The sequence below is a fragment of the Astatotilapia calliptera genome, chromosome 7 (assembly GCF_900246225.1).
Source record: "Astatotilapia calliptera chromosome 7, fAstCal1.2, whole genome shotgun sequence".
In the NCBI taxonomy this organism is placed as follows: Eukaryota; Metazoa; Chordata; class Actinopteri; order Cichliformes; family Cichlidae; genus Astatotilapia; species Astatotilapia calliptera.
This window is the reverse complement of record NC_039308.1, coordinates 12,374,447-12,396,277: the sequence shown is the minus strand read 5'-3', so window position 1 is coordinate 12,396,277 and position 21,831 is coordinate 12,374,447. Positions and strand designations below refer to the sequence as shown.

The window sequence follows — 21,831 nt, the reverse complement described above, 5'->3', positions numbered from 1 at the left end:
ACCAACTGCTAAAAATCTCATGCCTTTTTAAATCTAATACTTTCTTTCACCTCGCTGAGAATAAATATTCCTGCCCCCAGAGAAGTGTGTGGCACCTGATGGAGCAGCTGTTTCCTTCCTTTTTACCCACTTGGAGCTGCTGACCCACGAGGAATATTCAGCTCAAAAGAGGATGTGATTTAATCACATTACTGCATGATCAGCCCTATCTGACTCGTGGTTCTAGTTCTTGACTCCTCACTTCTTAATGACTCACAGATTCTCCAAGTCTGAAATAATTAGTATGCCCCATTTAATCATCAGCTGAAATCCTCTCTAGTAAAACAACATGTTACAAACCCTTTCCCAGACCAGACCACCGAGTTGGCCAGCGACTGCCTGGATTTTCAGAGACTTAATATGAAAAGAAGGGATTGGCTTGTAGAAGCTCAGCCACAGCTGATTTCACTTGTAAAGTCCAATACTGCTTTTCTTACACATTTTTTTCCAATGAAAATACTCAGTTCTTTCTGTCTCACAAGGTTAAACTACAGATAAAAATTTAATTGTGCGAACAGAACATATGAAAATAAATGCTTTAAAATGGCTCTGTTAAAAAGATTGCGATAAAATAATTCAATATCAGAAATTTATTTCTATTGAGTAAAGACTGATAAGCAAATTCACTTTACTGTAATGACTGCAGCAGTGAAATAGCTGTTGAAAATATGTCTAAAAGTTTAATCTTCCTGCCACTCAGATTTTTTCCTCTAATGGAAGAAAATAGTTGGATTGTGCTCCTAACAGGAGTCTTGTGGTTTCGAAGTCTCATGGTTTCATGAAAATGCATCCAACTCAAAAAAAAACACCCATGACATGGTTCTTTTCTCCTCTCCTCTCCTCTTTCCTTCCCTTCCCTTCCCCTTCCTTTCCTTTCCTTTCCTTTCCTTTCCTTTCCTTTCTGTAACTGACAAAACTGCTGTTTGAATTTCACATGACAAGGCCTGATAGTCTGAGATAGATATATTGCCTAAGGATTATCATATGACTCAGGGTTGCCATAAGTACAGGTCTGTACAGGCTTATATTAAACAAGAACAGGAGACAGGGGGAAGGGATTTCTTATGAATGAATGTGTTATTCAATGTGGAATAAGCAACTAGAATTAGAGTGTTCAAATTCAAATTCAAATTTTATTTGTCACACACACAACCATACACAGTATGACATGAGGTGAAATGCTTGTAGCTGTGCAGTGCAATGCCCGACCATTAAATGACAGTGGTTTTACAGTATTTACAATTTACAGGTTATACAAAATTTACAGATTTAACTTAGAAATTTACAGTAAAAAAAAATGTGAAAATAGCAGAAAGAGATTATAAATTATAGGAAGTGTGCATGAAGAAAAACCAGGTGTGTGTGGTGATGTGATGTGTGTGAGAGTCCAGTTATATAGTGATGTGATGTGTGTGGGAGAGTCCTACACCTGGCTCAGGGCCCGAATAGCCTGGGGGAAGAAGCTCCTCATTCTCTCTGTTATGACATTAAATATTTTATCCAGACTATTTTGTTTTGTATGTTAAATTGTATTTTCTTCATTGGGCTGTATTAACTAATTATCTTGTTAAGGAAGACTAATCAATTGAGGAAAAGTATAATGTATTTGCATCTGATTTACAAGATAATAAAGGCTAACTATACAATATATTAAAAATATCTGTGATTAAAGCCTCAACCTTGTTAAACTTATTAAAAACTTTTTTCTCCTCAGCACACCTTAAGCTATTTTCTTTTCTCGAACTCCGGAGTGTATTTTTTAGCCCTTCTAAATGTATTTACAGTAAGCTACTATAAAAGGTGGGCGGGGCCTGTTTCCAATTTAGGAGGGGATTTGATGACGTGCTTCAGCCAGCGCCCCTGCGCACCACACAATTGAGAACAGGCGCTCTAGCACGAACCAAGAGGAAGCCCCAGACGTCAGTTGAACATGGCGTTGAGCTGGATAGCTGTCAAAAACCTACCTAGGAAAGAAAGCGCTGTAAGGGTCACGGCGTTTTTCTGAAACTCTACTGCGGATTAGTCGTAAATACTGAAGCTATTTTGAACACGTTTATCTGCTTTTCATCCGAGTCTCTTATTTCTGGGACTCAGTGAACGCTGAAGAAAAGGGCGGTAGAGCGGTGTTGACAGCTAAGGTACCGGACTCAGCTAACGTTGATCTCTGTCAGAAAATGTGTTGAAACCTCCTTTGCTAACTAACGTTTACTAGCTGGGAGCTAGCTGTTGATTTTGTGTGTCCTAAGATATTAGTCAGTCGATAAGAGCGCAACATGGTTCTATAAACTGTTGCTCGTTTTTTCTTTCTTTTTTGGTTTTGTTTTGTTTATTTGTTTGTTTTTTCGGGTCCAAGAAACTGGGCTACTATATTGTCATTCCAAACCTAACGTCATATGCCAGGTTTGTGTCCCCGGTGTTAGTGAGATAGGTTACGAAAATGTCAGATAATCAGAGTTGGAACTCCTCCGGTTCTGAGGAAGATATAGAGCCTCGAGAAGAGCCTGGACATCCCATTGGCATCGCCGAGTTCAGCGGATACCTTAGTAAGGTAAGTCACGTTTGAAAGCCTTTTTTATGTATTTATTTTCCTCGCTCAGTCTCGCTGTCATGTCCCGTGGGTCTAAGTGGCACAGCTGTGTCCGTATACGTATCAGGAAAAAATCTGGGTAATGTGGTGACAAATCGTGGTATGTCTCCTTTAGGAAAAGGTTATCCAGTGAATCCGCCCAACAACATTTCCATCAACGTTATAGCTATATCAGACCAGTAATCCCTCTGAAGTAAAAGGAAAGCCCCCAGTGAAACCAGATGACCAGCTTGTGTAATGCACAGGTCTTGTAGCCCTCAAGCTACTAGATGTAACATTTATTTAAAGCCTGTACTGTAAAGCAATTCAACAAAACGTTTGCTTAGTATAACTAGACTAGTATTGTTGTTCAACTGTCCTGATTTTCTTTAGTAAAGGGACTGTTAAGTCTTCTGGTAGACAAAGTCTAATCTCTGTAACCTATTTTGCCATATGGTTTTGCTCATGTGTGTCACCCTTTTTTGGGCAAATTGAGCAAGGTTTTAATTTGTTAAGCTGCTGACAAGCTAATGTGGTAATCTCACTGTACACAGGCTGTCTCTGAACAGATCGCACGCTGACCTGCTAACCAAGCATATTGTGCGATTAAGCAGATCTGTAACCAGATGAGCTCACCTGTTAAATCGAACTAAGCTATACATACGTCATAGGTCTTGAGGTTTAATGAGTCTAAACCTTAGATTAAATTCTATGTGTCAGAATGTTTTTCATGGAAAATTTAAGTTTGTTTTGATTTATTCAGTCCCCTACTGTGAAAATGCTTGCTGTTTTAGTGCAGTCTAATACCACAGAAACTATCTTGTTCAGATGGTACCAAACAGCAGTACAACTGCCAGCATCAGTATCTAGCATTTTGGCTAGATCACTCCTCATGGAGCCAGAACAGCTCAGTCCCATCTTGGGGTATGATCCACAGATCAGTCCATCCCACACATGCACAATTGGACTTAGATGCTTGGTATTTGAATTTTATCCTTGAACAGTTTTTACAGTTTGTGCAGGTAGTCCGCAACAGTGTTAATGCACGTGGTAGCTGTAAAAGTAACATCCTTATTAATGGACCTGAGGTCTCCAAGGAGAGCATTATGCTTCTTAAGCCTGCAGGCCTTTTTCCTAAGTGCATTCGGTAGGTAGCAGTCTCTTCCCCAGGTAAACAGCTCACCTGGCTGTCCTCATGAAGTAAAAGAAAACACAATCTATTAGGGCAAGTCACCTTGTTCAATTGCTCTAGGGTCCAGTTCTGGGTGTTTTGTGGTTGAAAGTGGTCAGCTTGGGCACTTGGCTGAAAAGTAGCCATGAAGTTTTCAGCAGTTTGTGCTACAGTAGCTCTTCAGTAAGGCTGAAATTCAACCTCACATAGATCAGCCATAATGAGCCTTGGGCAACTGGGAACCGAGGTGTTAAAAATTTAATTTTATTACTAAATTGCACATGTGTTTGAACTTTCTTGTCCCCCAGTATAGAAAAGTATTGACGCTGCTAATTTTTATTTTCAGTGGACAAACTACATCCACGGCTGGCAGGACCGTTGGGTTGTGCTGAAAAACAACACACTGAGCTACTACAAGTCTCAGGATGAGACAGAGTATGGCTGCCGGGGTTCCCTCTGTCTTAGCAAAGCTGTTATTACTGTGAGTACTGCATTTGTAATTTACCAGAGGCGACTGATTACTGACCAGCTAAAGTTGTGAAACTTGTGCAAATGTGGTTCTTACAAAACATCTTGCAAGAATGGCTGCTCTTCTAACACTTCACTAAGAACTACATCATGTGACTCTCATTCTTGTGCAACTGTAATTAGGATAGACCAAAAAATACAACTCCAAGCTGTTAGAAGCAGAGATCACCATGCTCATCAGATCTTTCATATAATCCTGTCAGAGAAATTTATGTTCCCACTCTTTCACCTTTCATCTATTCTCACTGGGATCTCGAGGTCAGCTCTTTCTGACAGGCTCTTTCCAAACAGTAACAGGGGAAATGAATAAGTTATCGTTTCTAGGCAGCGCTTTGCTATTAGATCTGTTTGTTCAGCTTTAACCATTCCCAGCACATCTAAAAATTAACTTTTGCTCAGCACTCTCTAGGGAATTAGCTTCTCACTCCAGTGAAAACACCCCATATTTTTGGAAAAATAGCAGGTGATGTCCATTCACAGACAGTTATTGCAGTGTAGTGACAGGCGTGTTACTTACTTAGTGTATGTCATCTATTGAGTAACATGCTTCATTGCATTGAATCAGTTAGCCATATTTACAATCACACCATACTCACCGGTCAAATGTTTACAGTTTTCTGACTTCTTCCTTTTGTCATTTCTGTTATGGGCTCAAAATCAAAATTTTACATTGGAATAGAAACAAACTGAAGGTTAAAAATGTTCCACATAACAAAACATACATGAATGTCATGTCTGCATACTATGGCTGCAACTAAAGATTATTTTGGTAGTTGACTAATGTACCAATTTGAAAATAATCAAACGTATTTTTAAAATTACTCAATAGAACATCAGAACAAAAATGAAATAAATAACATTAAGTAATACAAATTACAGTGCTAGTAGTATTTAAAAAATAATAATGTGCAAATAGAAAAGTAAAAAAATGGCTTCTGTCAATAAGCTTAAATAAAGCTTCAAATCAAATAAAAAAGATTTTATTTTCCAGCCCAAAATAACAAGTTTCCAAAGTTTCCAGATGATTCAGTTCATGAATTCATGAATGCCGTGGATGTGCTCTGGAGTGAGGCTTGCTCTTATCTTTGAGATAATGTTCCCAGCTGCTGATAACAACCCTAAAGATGCTCTGTCATGACTTCAGCCATTTGAGAAGTGCATAAGCCTCTTTACAGGACAAACTTATCTATACACCTGTGCTTAATACTAGTAAAACAGAATTAGAATAGATCAGTACTAGTCACAAATCTTGTTTTAAATCATAGTTTCTCAGATGGTGTAGTGTTCAAATATGGTCCAACCCACAAGTTAACGACCTAATGTTAGCTGGAAGAGATTTACTATTCAGAATAAATGCTAATATTATTGTGAAGGGGAAAAAGGAGGGGAAAACTAGGAGACAGTGTAGCTGCTTCTGTTTAATGGTTCAGTGTCATCAGTTATGCAAACTGCATACATATTATATCTTTATTCCAGAGGGAAGTAACGGAAGTCTATGTTGCACTCCTAATAGATTTTATTCAGGGTAATGACAGTTAAGAGATTTTGCTTAATGCATCATTTCGTGTGTGTGCGTGTGCGCATGTGTTTGAGACTATTTCTCTCTTGGGGTCAGTTTCCATAGTATCAATATTAAGTTTTGGGTAAACCAAACAAGACTCCTCCAATAACTCATCAGCTCATTCGTAGTGTTGGCATTGATTCTTTGGTGGTGTATAAATTATAGTTTGTTATAAATGCTTTGACTATGAGAAATTCTCAAGCAGTGAAACTGATAAAGGCTTACAGTTAAATCTCTGATATTAAAGTATTGTGTGGAAAATGTGGAATTGATAAGGAACTTCTTCTATTATCCTTTAATCACCTGCTAACTTTTATTAGCTCAAGATTTATTTCTGAGTCGGTCTGTTTTCTGTTTGTTGACTTGGTCCTGAACTGTTTTGTCATTTTGTTCCAAGTTGTGGTTATAATGTGATTGTAGGATAAGTGTATCTACAAAGGCTGACATGACCATTGCCATTTTTAGCTCCATGGTCAGTTAATAAGCACACTGGCCTACTTAGACTCTCTCACTGGAACTGGTGAGCAGTAGATGTTTTCGTCTGTATGAGGTAAATGCAAAAATGGATGGTGATATCCTGGGTCTTTCTGCAATGGTATTTATGTCACAATGAACCACTTGAAAGAGTTGGAGAAAAAGAAGAAGTTAAATAGACCAATGCCAGTGAAGCTTTGCAAGGTGCCTTTAGCCAGCAAGTGTGTCTCTTCCTGATAGTGTGTGACTTCCTTCACAGTGAAGAAACATGTGCCTTATTGTGTAAGTAACTAAGAAAATGTTCATGGCATCATTGACTCTTGCTGATTTAGCTTTTCTTTTCCCTTTGACCACTTGGTGAGTCAATGCTTCCTCTACTATGACTGTAAGTGAATCCTGTTTTGGTCCCAGACAGATGCAGAAAAATGTTCCTGGCACTTGGTCTTAGTTCAGTGTTGAAGGAATAAGAACATATTATATTGTTATATTGTGTTGTTATATGTCTGAAGTTCATTTAGGTGGAGAATTAATATATTGTTTAGATTACATTTAGCTCTTTCAAAGTTTAGTAGGGTGTTTCAGGGTTTACTGTGGTTTCACTCCCTCCTCCTTTTTTTTTCTTCTACTGAATTGTTGTGACTTCTTTTCTTGTACTCCTATTCATGCAGTTCGGGAGATTGTGACTGCAGACACGTACACAAGCTAAAAAGAGGTTAGATGGGAGAGGACAGAAGGGGACGCTTTTTGGTGCTTTGTAGGAAGTTTATATTTATAAGAGAATAGAGACAGGGTGGGGCTGTTTTGCCTCATCATTTTCATGACCAAACCATAAATATTTTAGCTGTAAATAAGTTCATAAAATGTAGTTATTTATCTACCGTGCTGGGTGGAAAACTACCAAACAAATAAGATTCATAGACACAGCCACTTGTATAATAGTCTCTGATACTAATTCACACACACACACACACACACACATAGATGGATGGATGGATGGATGGATATCTATAGCTAGAGATAGGTGCGTGAATTATAAAGTACAGTAGCAATTCACATAAAGGCAGGGATTGTGGGGGATGCTGCCAGAGGCCTTTGGCAGCAAACACAGGCAAGGAGAACGGCACAATACCCTGAATAAAAAGAATCAAAAGAATCGCTGAAATAATCACTCACTAACACTCCCTCTTAAAGGCATCACTAATGGTCACAATCTGCTATTTTTCCCAGATAGATTTCTAAATATCTAGGTTAAATAGTGAAAGTAACATTATGAGGCAAAGAGAACTGCATGTTTGAGCCAACCTTTATTAGATATTGGCCTTTGAAGATGTAAAAAAAAAAAGTATCGATTTGTCAGGGGACCTTCAGAGCTTTACTGCAGTCACATCTAAAATATCCATCCCTTTGTTTAATGCCTGTTTGTTCTGTCCATGGTCACAGGGGACTAATAAGGTAATGGACTCTGGACAACATGTATTCACTAGGCCTTCATATTCACTTTGATAGTTAATTCATCAAACTGCACAAATAAACTGACAGAGAATAAACAATCCATGCACTTTTATTTAATTGTTTTTTTCGTCTGCTTGCCTTTCTCATGTGGCTGTGTTTGTTGTCAGCATGCCATGTCATCTTGTGAAAGAGCATGTCAGAAATGGATTTTTTTTTTTTGTTTCCCTTGGATCCAAGTAACTTCTCAGACTTGGTGCAGGTTCCTATTTGCCATGATTATCTGTTAGTAGGCCAACATCCAGCAACCAGATGTCACCAGAATCCAGATTTATACACTTCCAAGTTTTGTGCATGACTGCAACCAGCTCTCTCACGTGTGTTTCCATAGTTTTAGTATAGTATAGTTGTAGTAGATAAGCAATATTTGTAGTAGTGGGGGAGCTTTTAACAAGTGATTTTTCTCAAAAAGAGTGGTCATTGCTTATATGGAGGTTAATCTCCCTCATTTAGATATATGAAAAATGCAAAGACAACAGCTACTTGTGATTTCTGTAGGTTTGAATCCAGTCCTTTGTTTCTTTTAACTGATACAGGGTCAAGGATGCCACATGCTTACTTCCTTCCTTGCATTTGTTTCCTCTTCACATGTGTCTCTGTGACAGCTGTTGGTTTTATGTAAGTGCTGCTGGTAACTCCTAAATGAGCGTTTGATTAGGAGGGCATTCAGTATTCACTCAGATGCTGTGGTATTGACATTGAGCATCTGCTCTTGGCTCCAGTGCTGCCCAGATGCCAGGCAATATAGTCAAACCACACTCTTCCAATGAAATCTACTTAAATTCCCTGTAGTGGGCCATTTCTTACTCTGCCAATGGACTCAAGCATTCTGCAGTTAAGCTCAAGCCATCTCGAAGCGTATTAGATCACACAAGAGCAAAGTATGGCCAGTAGACTGTCTTAGACTGGGGTGCTATGTGATAAAATCAAATAAAAATGAAATCCACAGACCAAAAATCATGTTAATGGTGATTTCAACAAATCAATCCGTCTTTGGTTATTTTTAACGGAGAGGTTATTATATGGAAGAGTTGCACATTAAATCTTGTTTTACTGTGAAGAGGGACAATAAAGGAATCCTATCCAGTTCATCTGTCCCTTGGACTGTATGTTTCAGTATCGCACAACATGCCAGACTGCCAGTCTTGGATTGTCCCGGGACATTAATATTCTAGGAACGTGTTGATGCAGAGCTGTATTAGGGTTGAGTCTATCAAGACAAAAGAAGTTTGATTTTTTTTTTTTTCACTGGAAAATATTTGACTGCTCTTTGGAAACAAATGAAACTGTCTGCCTTGAGTTCACATTTATAACATAAGTGTATGCACACTAAGTTTCATTCATGACGTGTGCAGTGGTACATATTTGACAATCAGTCCGATATAAACTACTTTAGAAGTTGATGCACCATGTAATCGTTTTATTTAAGTAATCTCTTCATTGTGACGACATGTTTCAACTCATATGTCCCAGTGTGTTGCCCTTTGCTTACTTTACCTTAGTATGAACTATTTCAAAAAAATAAATAAATTGCTCATCCTTGTATTAGACAGTGAGCTCATAATTGCTCGTAAATGTATGTAGCTCTATGTAGCTTGGTTCACAGAATTAAAAAAAATACTTTATAGTAGTGTTAATGTGTTATAGATTAAATGGAGGTTCATAGATTGGAATAATCAATTAAGTAAAATTACAATGTTTGCCCTCACAAGTTGATATTGATTCAGTAACCCAGGAAATCGATAATTGCATTAATTAAACACTAAAACTGTTAACTTCAGTCACTTTTTCTCCCTGGAAAAAAAATCATGGCAATGAAGTCTTTGCAGTGTTGGATCCCCTTATAGCCCTCCATTATAAAGGACTAAATTTGTTATATTTATTGCAAACACAATAAATACAGGTTACAGATGTGTTTATTTATTGTGGCGAGCATACGAAAGTAGAGATTTTTTTTTCTTTCCTTCTATTAAACTGCATTTCTGTTCATTAAGAATTTTCATTTCTCTGTGCCCTCTAACCTCTATCTGTGACTCTTTGAACAAGCCAGGCTTTTACTCATACTACCCTTTGCAATTAGACGTTGAAAGCAGTTTAGCTTTGGGACTTAACTGCAGAAGTGTCTTTTCACAAGGTCTGATGCTACATACGTAAATACCATCATTACCTCTTCCATTACTGTCACACAAAGTCTGGTTGCATGCAACACCAACACAGTGGATTTGCAGTTCTGACAGTATACTGGAGAGCTATTAGGAGTGTGCTCCATTGTGCAAAAATGCTTTACAAGTTATCTGCCACTGCTCCACCTGTAATACACCATTTTAAAATTGAGACTTCTGTGCCTGTCATGCACTCTTCTTTGTCTTCCATCACTTTGTGATATATAGATTGGTCTAAACTAAAGACAGGCTATTATTAAAGGAAAAGCAGGAACAGATTGCTGCCCACCATGTAACATACAAGGGACAGCAGTTTGCTTTTGGACTGTCTTTTTAATAGCTACTTTCATGGGTGACCACCCCTCACATATGCCTTGCTGTGCTCTCCTAAACAGGAAAGTCAGCTGGTTTTCCTGTTGGATTGAAAAGAACATGAAAGCAAATTCTGAATTTTATGGCTATATCACTACAGATATCAAGTCAGCTTGGTTCCCATAACTGGCCTCATTTACCAGAATCTCACACACTGATTAACCTAGTTTTTGTCCTATATTCTTTTTCTGTGTGTATATTTTTTTTTTTCAGCCTCATGAATTTGATGAGTGCCGGCTGGATATGAGTGTAAACGACAGTGTGTGGTACCTCAGAGCTCAGGACCCCGAGCACAGACACCAGTGGATTGAATCGATTGAACTGCACAGGGTAAGTCTTTAATACAGCAGACCATGAACTGGTGTTATCAAAAGAGATCAAATTCTTGTCATATTTAGAGATGTCATCTCATTCAGAGATTTGTAAGTGTGTGTTTATTGTTTGCTTGTGTGTGTGCTTGTATGTATTTCTTAGAGTATCAGAGAAGGGAGGAGAGAGAAGGGAGGAGTCCAGGGAAGAATAATCATCCCTCCACCACTGGTGCGTTTGTTGGCAAGACCAAAGGAGTGTAGGAGCTCTTGTGCATTTGTCTGTAGCACAGTAGTGTTACAGCACGTGTTTCTGTTTGCACAAATTCATATTTATTTATTTTTATCCATAATTGTGTACTCTGTGTGGGCACTTTAATCCTAGACGGTTCTCTACTGGTGCGTAAGGGCTTTTTAACAAAGTAGGTATACATAGCTCAGTTATTCTAACACTGGAGTTAGCTGAGGCTTAGCATGATCCTTTTTCAAACACAGACACTGAACACATAGGTAACTTGCTGAGGAAGCTGTTTGAAGAGCACAACTAAGATTTGTTTAAATCATTTTTGTTGACATTACCCAGATATCTCAGATAACCCATGACTATGCAATCTGTATTTTTTTTTTTTTTTTGCTTTGGCATCAGTGGCAGAGTGAATTTATACACTTTTAGAGTAGAAGTTTGTCATTTACATGTTTTAGTGCATGGAGAGCAACAGTGGTAGCCAGCATATTTATTCCATGGATAAAAGACAGTAGTGGCTTTGAGGACACTCTTATGTTTATGCATGTACATCCATATTACTCAATGTATGTCACATGTGTGAATATGTTTTGCATTTTTTGCCACAAAGATAATTCTTTGTGGCATGTGTGATTTAGCATTTATGCCTGTGTTTAAAAAAGGCAAGAAATCACACAAACTAATTTTTAAATAGAGATTTTGTGTGTGACTATTTAAAGGGGCCCTGCTACACTCATTTCAAATGCAATATTCCTTTACCACGCCTTCTGCCTCTCTGCTTACACACATGCTGCTCACACATGGTACTTGATTTTAGGAAATCCCCGCTCTTTACCCTCCTCCTCCCCGTCTTCGATCATCTAAGCACCAGTGACTCGGACAAAGAATAACAAAGAATGAATCTTCAGCATATACAAGCATACCCGGCCTTCCCACCCACAATGAGTCATTGCCTAAAACCCTTCTTCTTAGAAGGCCCCGCTTCCCTGTCTAAACTACATTACTCACAGCACTTAGCAACCAGCGTCTCCAGGGAGACACAACACACTACAAGCTCAGGGATCAGTCATCTTACACTTTGAAAAAGTGACACATCCTAAAATGAAGCAACTCTTGTTCCTAGGATACTGTCAGTGTTTAGATAAACTATGTTTGTTTTAAGTTCTGTATGTTCAGATATATGGCCTAACGTACTGTAATCTAATATATTGTGTCTGCCTTATACAATTATTTTATTATACTTATTCATTATTAGAAAATGATAAAGTCTGTTTCTGCTCAGGCAGAAGGCTTTCTATGAGGACCAGATGTTGCATCTTCTTTTTTCCAAAGAGCATGTTTATATGTATTCAGTGGGGCTGTAATCACCAGGCACACTAAATATTTGTACACCTATTATTTACCCTGCAGCATGCAACCTAATGACCTGTGCATGTGTGTGGGTCTTATTGACAAGGCATCCAACATCTGATACTTTATACTGTGTTAATTTGTATTTTCAGATTTTTATCCTGCCATGGATAGAAACCCTCTACTTGCTTGGATAGTTACTTTTTTGTCATCAAACAGGTTAAAATGTCTTTATATAAACATTTAGCAAGGGCCATTTGTACTGGTTAAGTCAGTGGGGCAGCAGAATGTTGGCTAAAGGGCAAGCAGCAGTGACAGAAATCCATCTGAACACAGGCAGAGCTACTTCTGGTCACTGACCGACAGTAACCCCAAGCTCTTGTGCCTGTCATGTGCGTTTACGTTTCATGCCCTCTGCTGGCTCAACTTGAAACTATCTTTTAAAGGGACAGGTACTGCAGCTCTTGTTTCTCGTCAGTGCAGCTGAACCTTTTCTCTGTGTTGTCATTACTGTCTATTTTGAGGGCCAGTCTATTATGTAAGAGGCAAATTGAACCAGCCTGGCTTACAGGAAGCCAGCTGATATTTCAGTTGTGCTGTCATGGTCACTAAAACCTTGTCACGTGCTGCTGTTGTCATGGTGTCTGAAAAATTGTTGTACCTGCTTGAATGTAATGTGAAAAGAATTTCAGTGTTTACTTACTGTATGTTGTTTTTCAAAGGATGACAACAATTTTTATTAAAAAATTGACAACAATTTTAATTTTAATTTTTATTAAAATTGTTGTCATAGAATAGTAGGACTAATGGTGACTACATCTGAATGCTTTATAAGGAAAAAGCTAAAAAGATACATATTTGTTTTTATAAAGAACTTGGTTAGTGTCTCTGATTTTTCTTAAAGGGGACCTATTAGTGTTGCAATATGCTCATATTAAACATGGCTTAAGTGTCAAACTGATCAGTGTATTTACACATAATTCCCAAGCTTTATGCTCATATCCTAAAAAGTTGATTCTGTTCATCTGGACGTAGTATTTTCAGTGGGAGAAACATGTTGTTGAAGAAGTCACTTGGATGACTTGAGACTAAACAGAAACAGATGAGTCATGAAACGTTTCTCCCACTGAAAACACCACATTAGTACAATATAGTTTATTTATTTATTTTTACAGATTTTTTTAGTCTTTTATAATTAACTGTTGTTTTCTGTATGTGTCTGATGTATTTGTTTGTTTGTTTTCGGTCTTTTTTTTTTTTTTGTCCTCCTGGAATATAGTTGCTTTGCTTTACAGCTCTCCTATTAAATAATTACAATCCATTTTCAAAGGTGTTGTAACAAACTAAATTGTTTACAGTTTGCTGTATTTATTTTTGCAGGCTGATTCTGGTTATGGCTCTGAGTCCAGTCTGCGGAGACATGGCTCCATGCTGTCTCTCACCTCAGCCACCAGTGGCTACTCTGCCACCTCCACATCTTCCTTCAAGGTGAGTTTTCCTGGTACTGTTTACTCGAGCTGAGGAAGTCAGTGGGTACAGTCTTGGATCTGTACACATGAGGGCTCTATTTGTGATGTTTGGTTAGTTGTAGATGCACAGGCTGATCATTTTTGTCTGGTTGCATGTTGATAATGTAAACTAAGGTTTATAGCTAAATCTGTTGTTTCTTCAGAAGGGTCACAGCCTGAGAGAGAAGCTGGCCGAGATGGAGACGTTCAGAGATATCTTGTGCAGGCAGGTGGACACACTCCAGAAATACTTTGATAGCTGTGCAGATGCTGTGTCAAAGGATGAACTGCAGAGGGATAAAAGTAAGAACCACAGCCACCCACACACCTACAAAACCATTGTTTTGGTGATCCAGTTTGGATATATATTTTGTCTTTTTAACATTTGAAAGAGAAAAAAAAATCCACTTGGTCAGAGCGTTTTAAACTTTTTAAATCAACTTTCTTTTTATGTAGCTGGATTTAAATAGTTGATCATTTCAGGCAAAAAAAACCCAAAACAAACATTTTCGTTTTCAGCTTCTCAAAAATGAGGATTTCAGTTTTTTTTTTCCCTTGAATGTATTCCCTTCATTTTACCCAAACTTTAGCATTCATATTTTACCTAGAACTGATGATAAATATTTGCTTAGGAGAAACTTGGGCTGGGTCTGGTAAGGAATGTGTTTATGTGGTGTGACTCACCCACCCCTCATACTGTCTTGGCTGGCTGAACATTTGTTCACGGCAGCCTGCACTGGGCACTGTCGTTGACCGCAGTGAATAAAGCTCTGCTTTTGTTCTCCTCACCTCCCTCTCTGCGCCTCTTTGCCTCTCTCACCCTGTTTTCATTCTGAAGATGAAACCGGACCATTGTCATGTTGTGCAGCACAGCAGCGATCTGTCAGTCTGATTTTATCTGTGCTGCAGCTTAAGTTGCAAATGGGCCACTAGGTGCTTTCCTGTTCTGTAGCCCTCACAGGGTCCTGAAAGAAAAGACTTGCCTGTAGCAACACAAATCTGTTTGGTTTTCTTGTGTTTCCCTGAACCTTTCTTATGTTTTTTCCCCAGTTGTGGAAGATGATGAGGATGACTTTCCCAACACCCGCACAGATGGAGAGTTTCTGCACAACAATAATGGCAGCAAAGAAAAATGTGAGTATTGCGGGCACTCTTTCAGAGAGCCTGTGAACTTGTTTTTAAATGTATTTCTGTCTAGATCACTGAAAAAATACCTAATATCAGGTTGTGATATCACATGTCATTTAGAGTTATCAAAGTTATTTGTTAAAATATTAAAAAATAACTTGTACCAAAAGCTGTTAACTTGCATATAAGAAAGCTCTGAGAAAGGGTAATAGCAGCCAGAGACCAATAGCCAGCATGCTGCAGGTTGTGAGTTGTAAGTTTCTACTTTCAGATCTGTATGATGTCACTGAGAAAGGAAAGCTTTAGTATGGTCATCTCTGCTTTAATTGAGCCCATGTATTGTGAAACCTCTAGTAAGAAGAGGCTTTAGGAAGTCTAAAGCTTGCAAAATAGTTACATTTACACTCAACTTTTTAAGGGGCAAAGCGATAAAGCCTTAAAAATTATGTTTATTTTTCATAGCATTTACTGTACTTCCTCTGCTCCTCTGATTTGCAGTGCTCCAGTCCTTGAATCCCAAAGGAATCAATGGCATAGATTTTAAGGGAGAGGCCATTACATTCAAGGCTACAACAGCTGGAATCTTAGCCACTCTGTCCCACTGCATCGACCTGATGGTGAAGAGAGAGGACAGCTGGCAAAAGAGACTGGATAAGGTTTGTAATCTCTGGCTCAACAGTGTCCAGATGAGTTTCATCTACAATTCTTGCTTCTTCAAATTTAGGCTTATTTTCTGTGTGTAGGAGATGGAAAAGAGAAGAAGAATAGAGGAAAGCTACAAATCAGCCCTCAATGAGTTGAAGAAAAAGTCTCACTTTGGAGGTCCAGATTATGAGGTAATGTGTAAATTTCATTCGCAGTACAATATTAATAATGGCTTATAGGAGAGCCTTTCAGTTAATGTTCTCATTCTACTGGCAGGAAGGTCCAAACAGCCTCATCAATGAGGATGAATTTTTTGATGCAGTGGAAGCTGCTCTTGACAGACAGGACAAAATAGAAGAACAGGTAATCTAAATATCAGAGTACAGTTTACCATCAACTATTTAGATACACTAATTATACACTTAAACACTGTCAGGTCTGTGATTAAAAACACCTGTTTCTGTTTGTGTTTAGTCTCAAACTGAGAAGACAAGAATACAGAGATCTGACGCCGTTTCTCTTGGAGATGCCTATTCAAGCTCCGGCACTCACAGATTCTCCAACAAGGTTGTTAAACCCTTCACTCAGATGTTATTACTTGTCATCATCTGTGGACTCATTGTTTGCCATGATAGATTGTCGAATCCTCAGTAAATATAGATGCCCACTTCTTGAACAGGCATTTGCATTTACTGAGGATTTACTAGCAGCATGAAATGCTAGCTCTGATTTTTATTTGTGTCCAATGTAAGACTTGGTAGTACGCAGAGAAAGCGCAAATGGGCTCTTAATGTTTTGTGAAAGAAATTCTGTGAATTTTAAAAAAACTTTAATGTTCCAGATTCTATCATCTTTAGCATTTAGAGGTTCGATTAATTTTTGTTCACATTTCTCGTTTGACTTTTCAATTTAATTTCCTTCATTTTGCTAAGGTGTGCCTGATTTGTAGATGTAGGCAATCCAGCATTACTACTAGAGAAATGACACAAAGGAAAAACAAGCCTGTGCTCTTTAGTGCAGCAGGCAAATCAACTAATCATCCTCTTAAGAACGGATGGAAACTGGTAAATGGGCTGTGTGGGTTTTCCTGTTACAAACATCGATCATCAATAAGGCAGTTTTGTGGTTTCAGGACACTTTTCTTCATTTCCACTAACAGGGTGCTGTTCTGGAACCTTTTTGAGAACCAGAGCACATTTAGTGAATGTTACATAGCATTTCTAGAGGTTGGGTCCCTTCCTATTGGAAGAAAATCATGGTGGGCAGAATCTGAGAGTGACCTTTAATAATAATTGGTGAACTTGTTGTGGTAGCCCCTCACATATTGTTAAAAAAAAGCTACTCCTTCCTGAACAATACCCAAGTCAGTCGATGTTTTTGCAGACTGAAGGAAGGCACTGTACAGCTGTAATCAGTTTCTATTCATATTAATGATAATGAATTATTTCCAATGTTGATAAATTTTCTAAAAGTAGGAAGTTAATATTTTGTCTTTTAAGACATGGTTTTAAGTTTTTGTCCACATTCGGTTTTTATTAGCCATATATTTACTCTCAATCTTTTCAAACTGATCAGTATCATCTTTTCTTTTCGCTCCTGGCTTTGTGTTGTAGGTGGAGGAGATGGTGCAGAGTCACATGACCTACTCCTTGCAGGATGTTGGTGGAGACGCCAACTGGCAGCTGGTCGTTGAAGAAGGTGAAATGAAGGTATGAGGAAGATCTGAATGTAAAATGGTGCTTGCATGCGTGTTAACTTATTTTGAAAAGGTTATTGTAAACTGAATTTGTTCTTAACGTAACATTTATCTAAACCAGTTTATTGGATGACATGTGTTTAAGCCTCGTTATATAAGAAAAAGTGATTACACATAAATGTGCCTTATGTATCCAGGTATACAGGAGAGAGGTAGAAGAAAATGGGATTGTACTGGATCCGCTGAAGGCCACTCATTCAGTAAAGGGGGTGACTGGTCATGAGGTGTGCCACTACTTTTGGGACACTGCCTACCGCAGTGACTGGGAGAGTAAGTCTGTGAACTTAAAATCAATTCAAGTCTAATTTCAGACAATTGTTGCTGTTGTAGTGGTGTGTTGTAAATATGAAAGTGAACTCTAAATGTTCACTTTCATATTTATTTATTTTTTTATATACTCTTTGATCTGTGATTACAAAGAGAGTGGATATGAGATATGTGTGCTTAAGTGGTCTGTGTTTTCTTATTTGGTGGGTGTATCAGAAGCATTACACTATCAGCAGTGACAAACACCGCCATATTACAAGGAAAAGAGGATCCCAGTTTACAAGAAGCAGCCAATCAAAAGAAAGCTGGTTGAAAGGGAAGGGGGAGAGAAAATGATTTGTTTGAGATTGAGGCTGAACTTGAGGGCTGCGCCAGAGCTCAGTATGAGATAAATAATCCTTATTTTAAACTGAATTGTGCAACACTAGTCCAGTAGACTGTGGAGGTGGAAACGAGTATAATAAACCCTCTTATAAATGTTATATTTAATGGGTTTGATGTAATACTGCTATTTTATTTTATTTTATTTTTTGCTTCCTTTAGCTACCATTGAAAACTTTAATGTTGTGGAGACGCTGTCGGAAAATGCAGTTATTGTATATCAAACACACAAGGTGAGAGCTACAAGCTGAGTATCAAACACTGTATGCAGTGAAGTACACTGTTTTAAGCTACTTAAATACCTCACCATTGATTAGAGCATGAATCATTCTTATCACATCTGAAACAACAAGAAAGAATTTGTGTTGCAGCGGGTGTGGCCTGCCTCTCAGAGGGATGTGTTATACCTTTCTGCCATGAGGAAAATTATGGCCAGCAATGAGAATGATCCAGACACCTGGCTGGTCTGTAATTTCTCTGTGGATCATGAAAATGCACTGGTGAGCAGTCAAGCCTCCTGAAATCTGACACAGAGCTTCTTCTTTTTAAAAAAATAAATGTGTAATGCTGACACATTTGTTCATTCTCTATCCTATCGCTTTCCACAGCCAACCAGCAGGTGTGTGCGTGCCAAAATCAACATTGCCATGATCTGCCAGACACTCGTCAGTCCACCAGACGGAGATAAAGAGATCAGCAGGGACAACATCCTTTGTAAAATCACCTATGTCGCCAATGGTGTGTGTCACTGTTTTAGCCACAGCTGATGTTAGCAGTCAGGGTGCTGTTTAGGTTGTTTAGTGGGTTACTGTTGTTGTTGTCTTTCTGTCTTTTTGGTTATTATTTTTTAACACAATTCAATCATTAGGGGGAGACTGGTTTGTGGTTGCGCATCGCTGCCGCGAGAGATTGTTCAGTCCTTTTCAGTGGTGTTATCTCCAGAAACTTTAACTTCATTAGATACAGTTTAATTATTTGATCCCCTGCTAAATCTTTAAGTTTGCTCACTTATAAAGGCATGAACAGTCTCATTTTTATGAATCTGGTGTCCATGAATTTTGCATTTTCATCCAAACATTTAAAATCACCATTTGAGTTAGAATTTGAGTTTAACCAAAATAAGTGATTGGTACCTTCATTTAAAACAGCCAATAAATGGAAATTTAAAAAGTAAAGAGATGAAAGAATCACTCTTCAAAGTGTCTTCCCTTTTTGGCAATACATGCTTAGAATGCTACAAAACACAACAATCATCAGATCTGAGTAGAGAAGGGCGTGGTGTAAACAAGTTATCCATGACTTGTACAGTAAAATAATAAGTCCAGTAAGTGCACATAGTAAAAGTGAGGGAAATCGCTTTATGTTTGGTTTGTTTGAAAGAAAAAAATATATAGTATTTGCATTAAAAATCCCATATAGGTCGGGCTCTATTTAAAATTGTTAGTTTGTTCATTTACTTTACAGCCTCTGGACATGGCTGAGCACTTGGCAATAGCAGAGAGGAAGAACTCCTTTTTTTAACAGGAACAGAGTTGTGGCTAAGGGAGGAGCAACAATCTGCCTTTTTCATTTTTTAACATCTCATGTGCCAGATTTTTATGCCAACATCTTACTGCTGGGGCTCAGGTTTTTCCCTCTTTAGCATTAAGTAGACTTTCTGCCAGCGGGCCCAAACAAAGAGCCATGCAAACGTAGTGACTTTAAATTGAAAGCTACCTACATATGTTTACTAATTATGGTAGGTTATATCAATGTTTAATGTATGAAAATGGGGTTAACCATGATTCAGTGCTCTTTCTTTACTGTATGCTTGAAGCTGGAAATAATCTTTATGTCGTCTGTGTGCAGTGAATCCAGGAGGCTGGGCTCCTGCCTCTGTGCTCAGGGCCGTGGCTAAGAGGGAGTACCCCAAGTTCCTCAAACGCTTCACCTCTTACGTCCAGGAAAAAACTGCTGGCAAACCCATCTTATTCTGAAGCACACAGGCAAGACATCACACACAAGTGTTCCAATGTTTTGTGTGTGTGTTTTTTACCACTGAATACTTGTTGAATACAAATGCAACAAATCAACACAAAGCATCTCCATTTTTTTCAGTGTTGAAACGCAAGGCCAGAACTTCACCTGAAGCTTTAAGCACACACTGTAAGCAAATTGTCAGCTGCTCTGTTGTCCTCAACAGAATTTATTAAAGTTCCCCTCAAAAAGGGGTTAAAGGGCTCCCACCCTTCCTGATTTCTGAATTCAAATAAAAATATGTTGACCTCAAATAATATAATCTCTGAAATGGGACTTCATTTAGAAAATGATGGCCTGCAGTCATTCAGACTTAAACGATTGTAACCCAGAAAGGATTTCCAAATGTCTCTCTTGAGAGATACCCGGCCAGCTGTGAGGCAGTTAGTTCTTGTCCCTGCAGCAGCACTTAATGCTATCTTTAACGCTATCAGGTTGTCTCTGTTTAGAGAGAACAAATGATATAAATCTATGTTCTGTAAGGTTGTAAAAATAAACAGAAATGTTAGATAATTGAAATTAAATATTCAGCTCTGGTTTGATGTTTATTTTTTCAAATACCTAACTCGTACATTTACAGCTTTCCTTTAAGCTGCTCACATTTCCTAGTAAAACAACATGAATGATTTGAGCCAACTGTAATCTTTTCTAAAGGTTACAGAGGTCCAGAGGGCTGTCATTCACACATGACCCCTATGACATTAAAACTTGATCTGACTTGTGCTCTCTGATGAAGACGCCTCTTTTTGGTTCTGAAGGAGGGACAGGACATCATGTACGTTACCTGTATGGCTTTATAGTTACATCACTGTTAATATGTTGGAGTGTCTTTGAACATATTTCAAGTGTTTCATGAATTGTAATTAGTGACATTAGCATTTTTGCTGAAGATCTGCAAAGCTTTTTATTTTTTATTTTTTACTTGAGCCCAAATGCCTTAGTTTTCCAGCAAACTGTAGATCCAGACTTGGATAAAGAGGGTGCTCTTAGTGCACCCTTTGAAATCACTAGTGAAGTGCCTCATGGCTATGCTCCCCTTGTTAATGTTTAATTAAAGCTTGAATGAACCATGTGATATGTTACAGAAGGCTGGCAGGATGTTTTCACAAGTATTCTGAAGATTTCTGAATCAAATTTGGATTAATTTTACTAGAAGCCATCAACTTTTCTGTCAGTATTTCTGGGATTTGTTACAAAATTAATCGGTTAAAATGTCTTTGTATCATGTATTTTCTGTCTGAAGATGTCGATTGTACATGTACAGGACTGTTAAGTCTATAGAGTTAAGTAAGACTCTGCTTAGCTTAAGTAAAGTTTTTCTTATTAGTGACGCACCAAAATATCGGTACCTCCTGATATTGGCCTTGTTGGCTGATATAGTGACGTCATTTGCCGATATTTTCCCGTTATATAACGCGGTGTGATGAAGAGATCCATGACTTTAAAATGGGTCGGTTCTTTTTATAATTGTTTGTTTCCCTGGGCAGAAGGGGAATAAATAACCAAAAAGACAAACTGCTGGCACCAACCATTGCTGTTGGCCATATTGTTTTTGGTTCACAAGAAGTGCATCCCTGTTTTGTTTTTTTTTTCTAGGAACAGTTTTCATGCAATACACTGCTAAACATTTAAGTAAATGTAAAAATGTAAATGTTAAAAGCCAAGTTCTTTTTGTCAAGCACACAGGATGGATAAAGATTTCTTTTCCCTACAAGCTTCAAATTTAAGATATCAGTATTGTTGCCAGGGTACTTCTTTTTTTTTTTTTTTTTTTTTAAGTTGCATTTTCACCTGTTGAGAGCATAGTGGTTTTTTTTTTTCTTTGTTTTTCTGGGGTGGTGTCATT

General features: G+C 38.1%; 1 protein-coding gene across 3 annotated transcripts; it reads left to right on the top strand.

Annotated features, from left to right (window-relative positions):
* The first annotated feature begins 1,902 nt into the window (after positions 1–1,902).
* On the top strand, positions 1,903–21,761 carry LOC113025426 (collagen type IV alpha-3-binding protein-like). Of its 3 annotated transcripts, XR_003272792.1 has the most exons (19): positions 1,903–2,587; positions 4,123–4,257; positions 10,596–10,712; positions 10,857–10,922; positions 13,665–13,772; positions 13,957–14,095; positions 14,843–14,926; positions 15,419–15,576; positions 15,664–15,756; positions 15,842–15,928; positions 16,040–16,132; positions 17,179–17,274; positions 17,459–17,591; positions 18,132–18,202; positions 18,341–18,469; positions 18,578–18,707; positions 19,818–19,954; positions 20,067–20,114; positions 20,640–21,761. XR_003272792.1 is itself a non-coding variant. In XM_026173143.1 (18 exons), the coding sequence occupies exons 1-17, from the start codon at positions 2,477–2,479 to the stop codon at positions 19,943–19,945; spliced, it is 1,875 nt and encodes a 624-aa protein (XP_026028928.1). In that variant the 5' UTR covers positions 1,903–2,476; the 3' UTR covers positions 19,946–19,954; positions 20,067–20,509. The 3 variants fall into 3 exon arrangements, 2 of the variants coding, with proteins under 2 accessions (XP_026028928.1, XP_026028926.1); XM_026173143.1 differs by lacking the exon at positions 20,640–21,761 and having other exon boundaries at positions 13,960–14,095; positions 20,067–20,509; XM_026173141.1 differs by lacking the exon at positions 20,640–21,761 and having other exon boundaries at positions 20,067–20,509.
* Positions 21,762–21,831: the final 70 nt, after the last annotated feature.

Coding starts and splice junctions, on each gene's coding strand:
- LOC113025426 (XM_026173141.1), top strand. CDS start 2,477: ATGTCAGATAATCAGAGTTGGAACTCCTCCGGTTCTGAGGAAGATATA. Junction 14,096..14,842: donor TGAACTGCAGAGGGATAAAA/GTAAGAACCACA, acceptor TTTTTTCCCCAG/TTGTGGAAGATGATGAGGAT. Junction 17,275..17,458: donor TTGAAGAAGGTGAAATGAAG/GTATGAGGAAGA, acceptor TTATGTATCCAG/GTATACAGGAGAGAGGTAGA.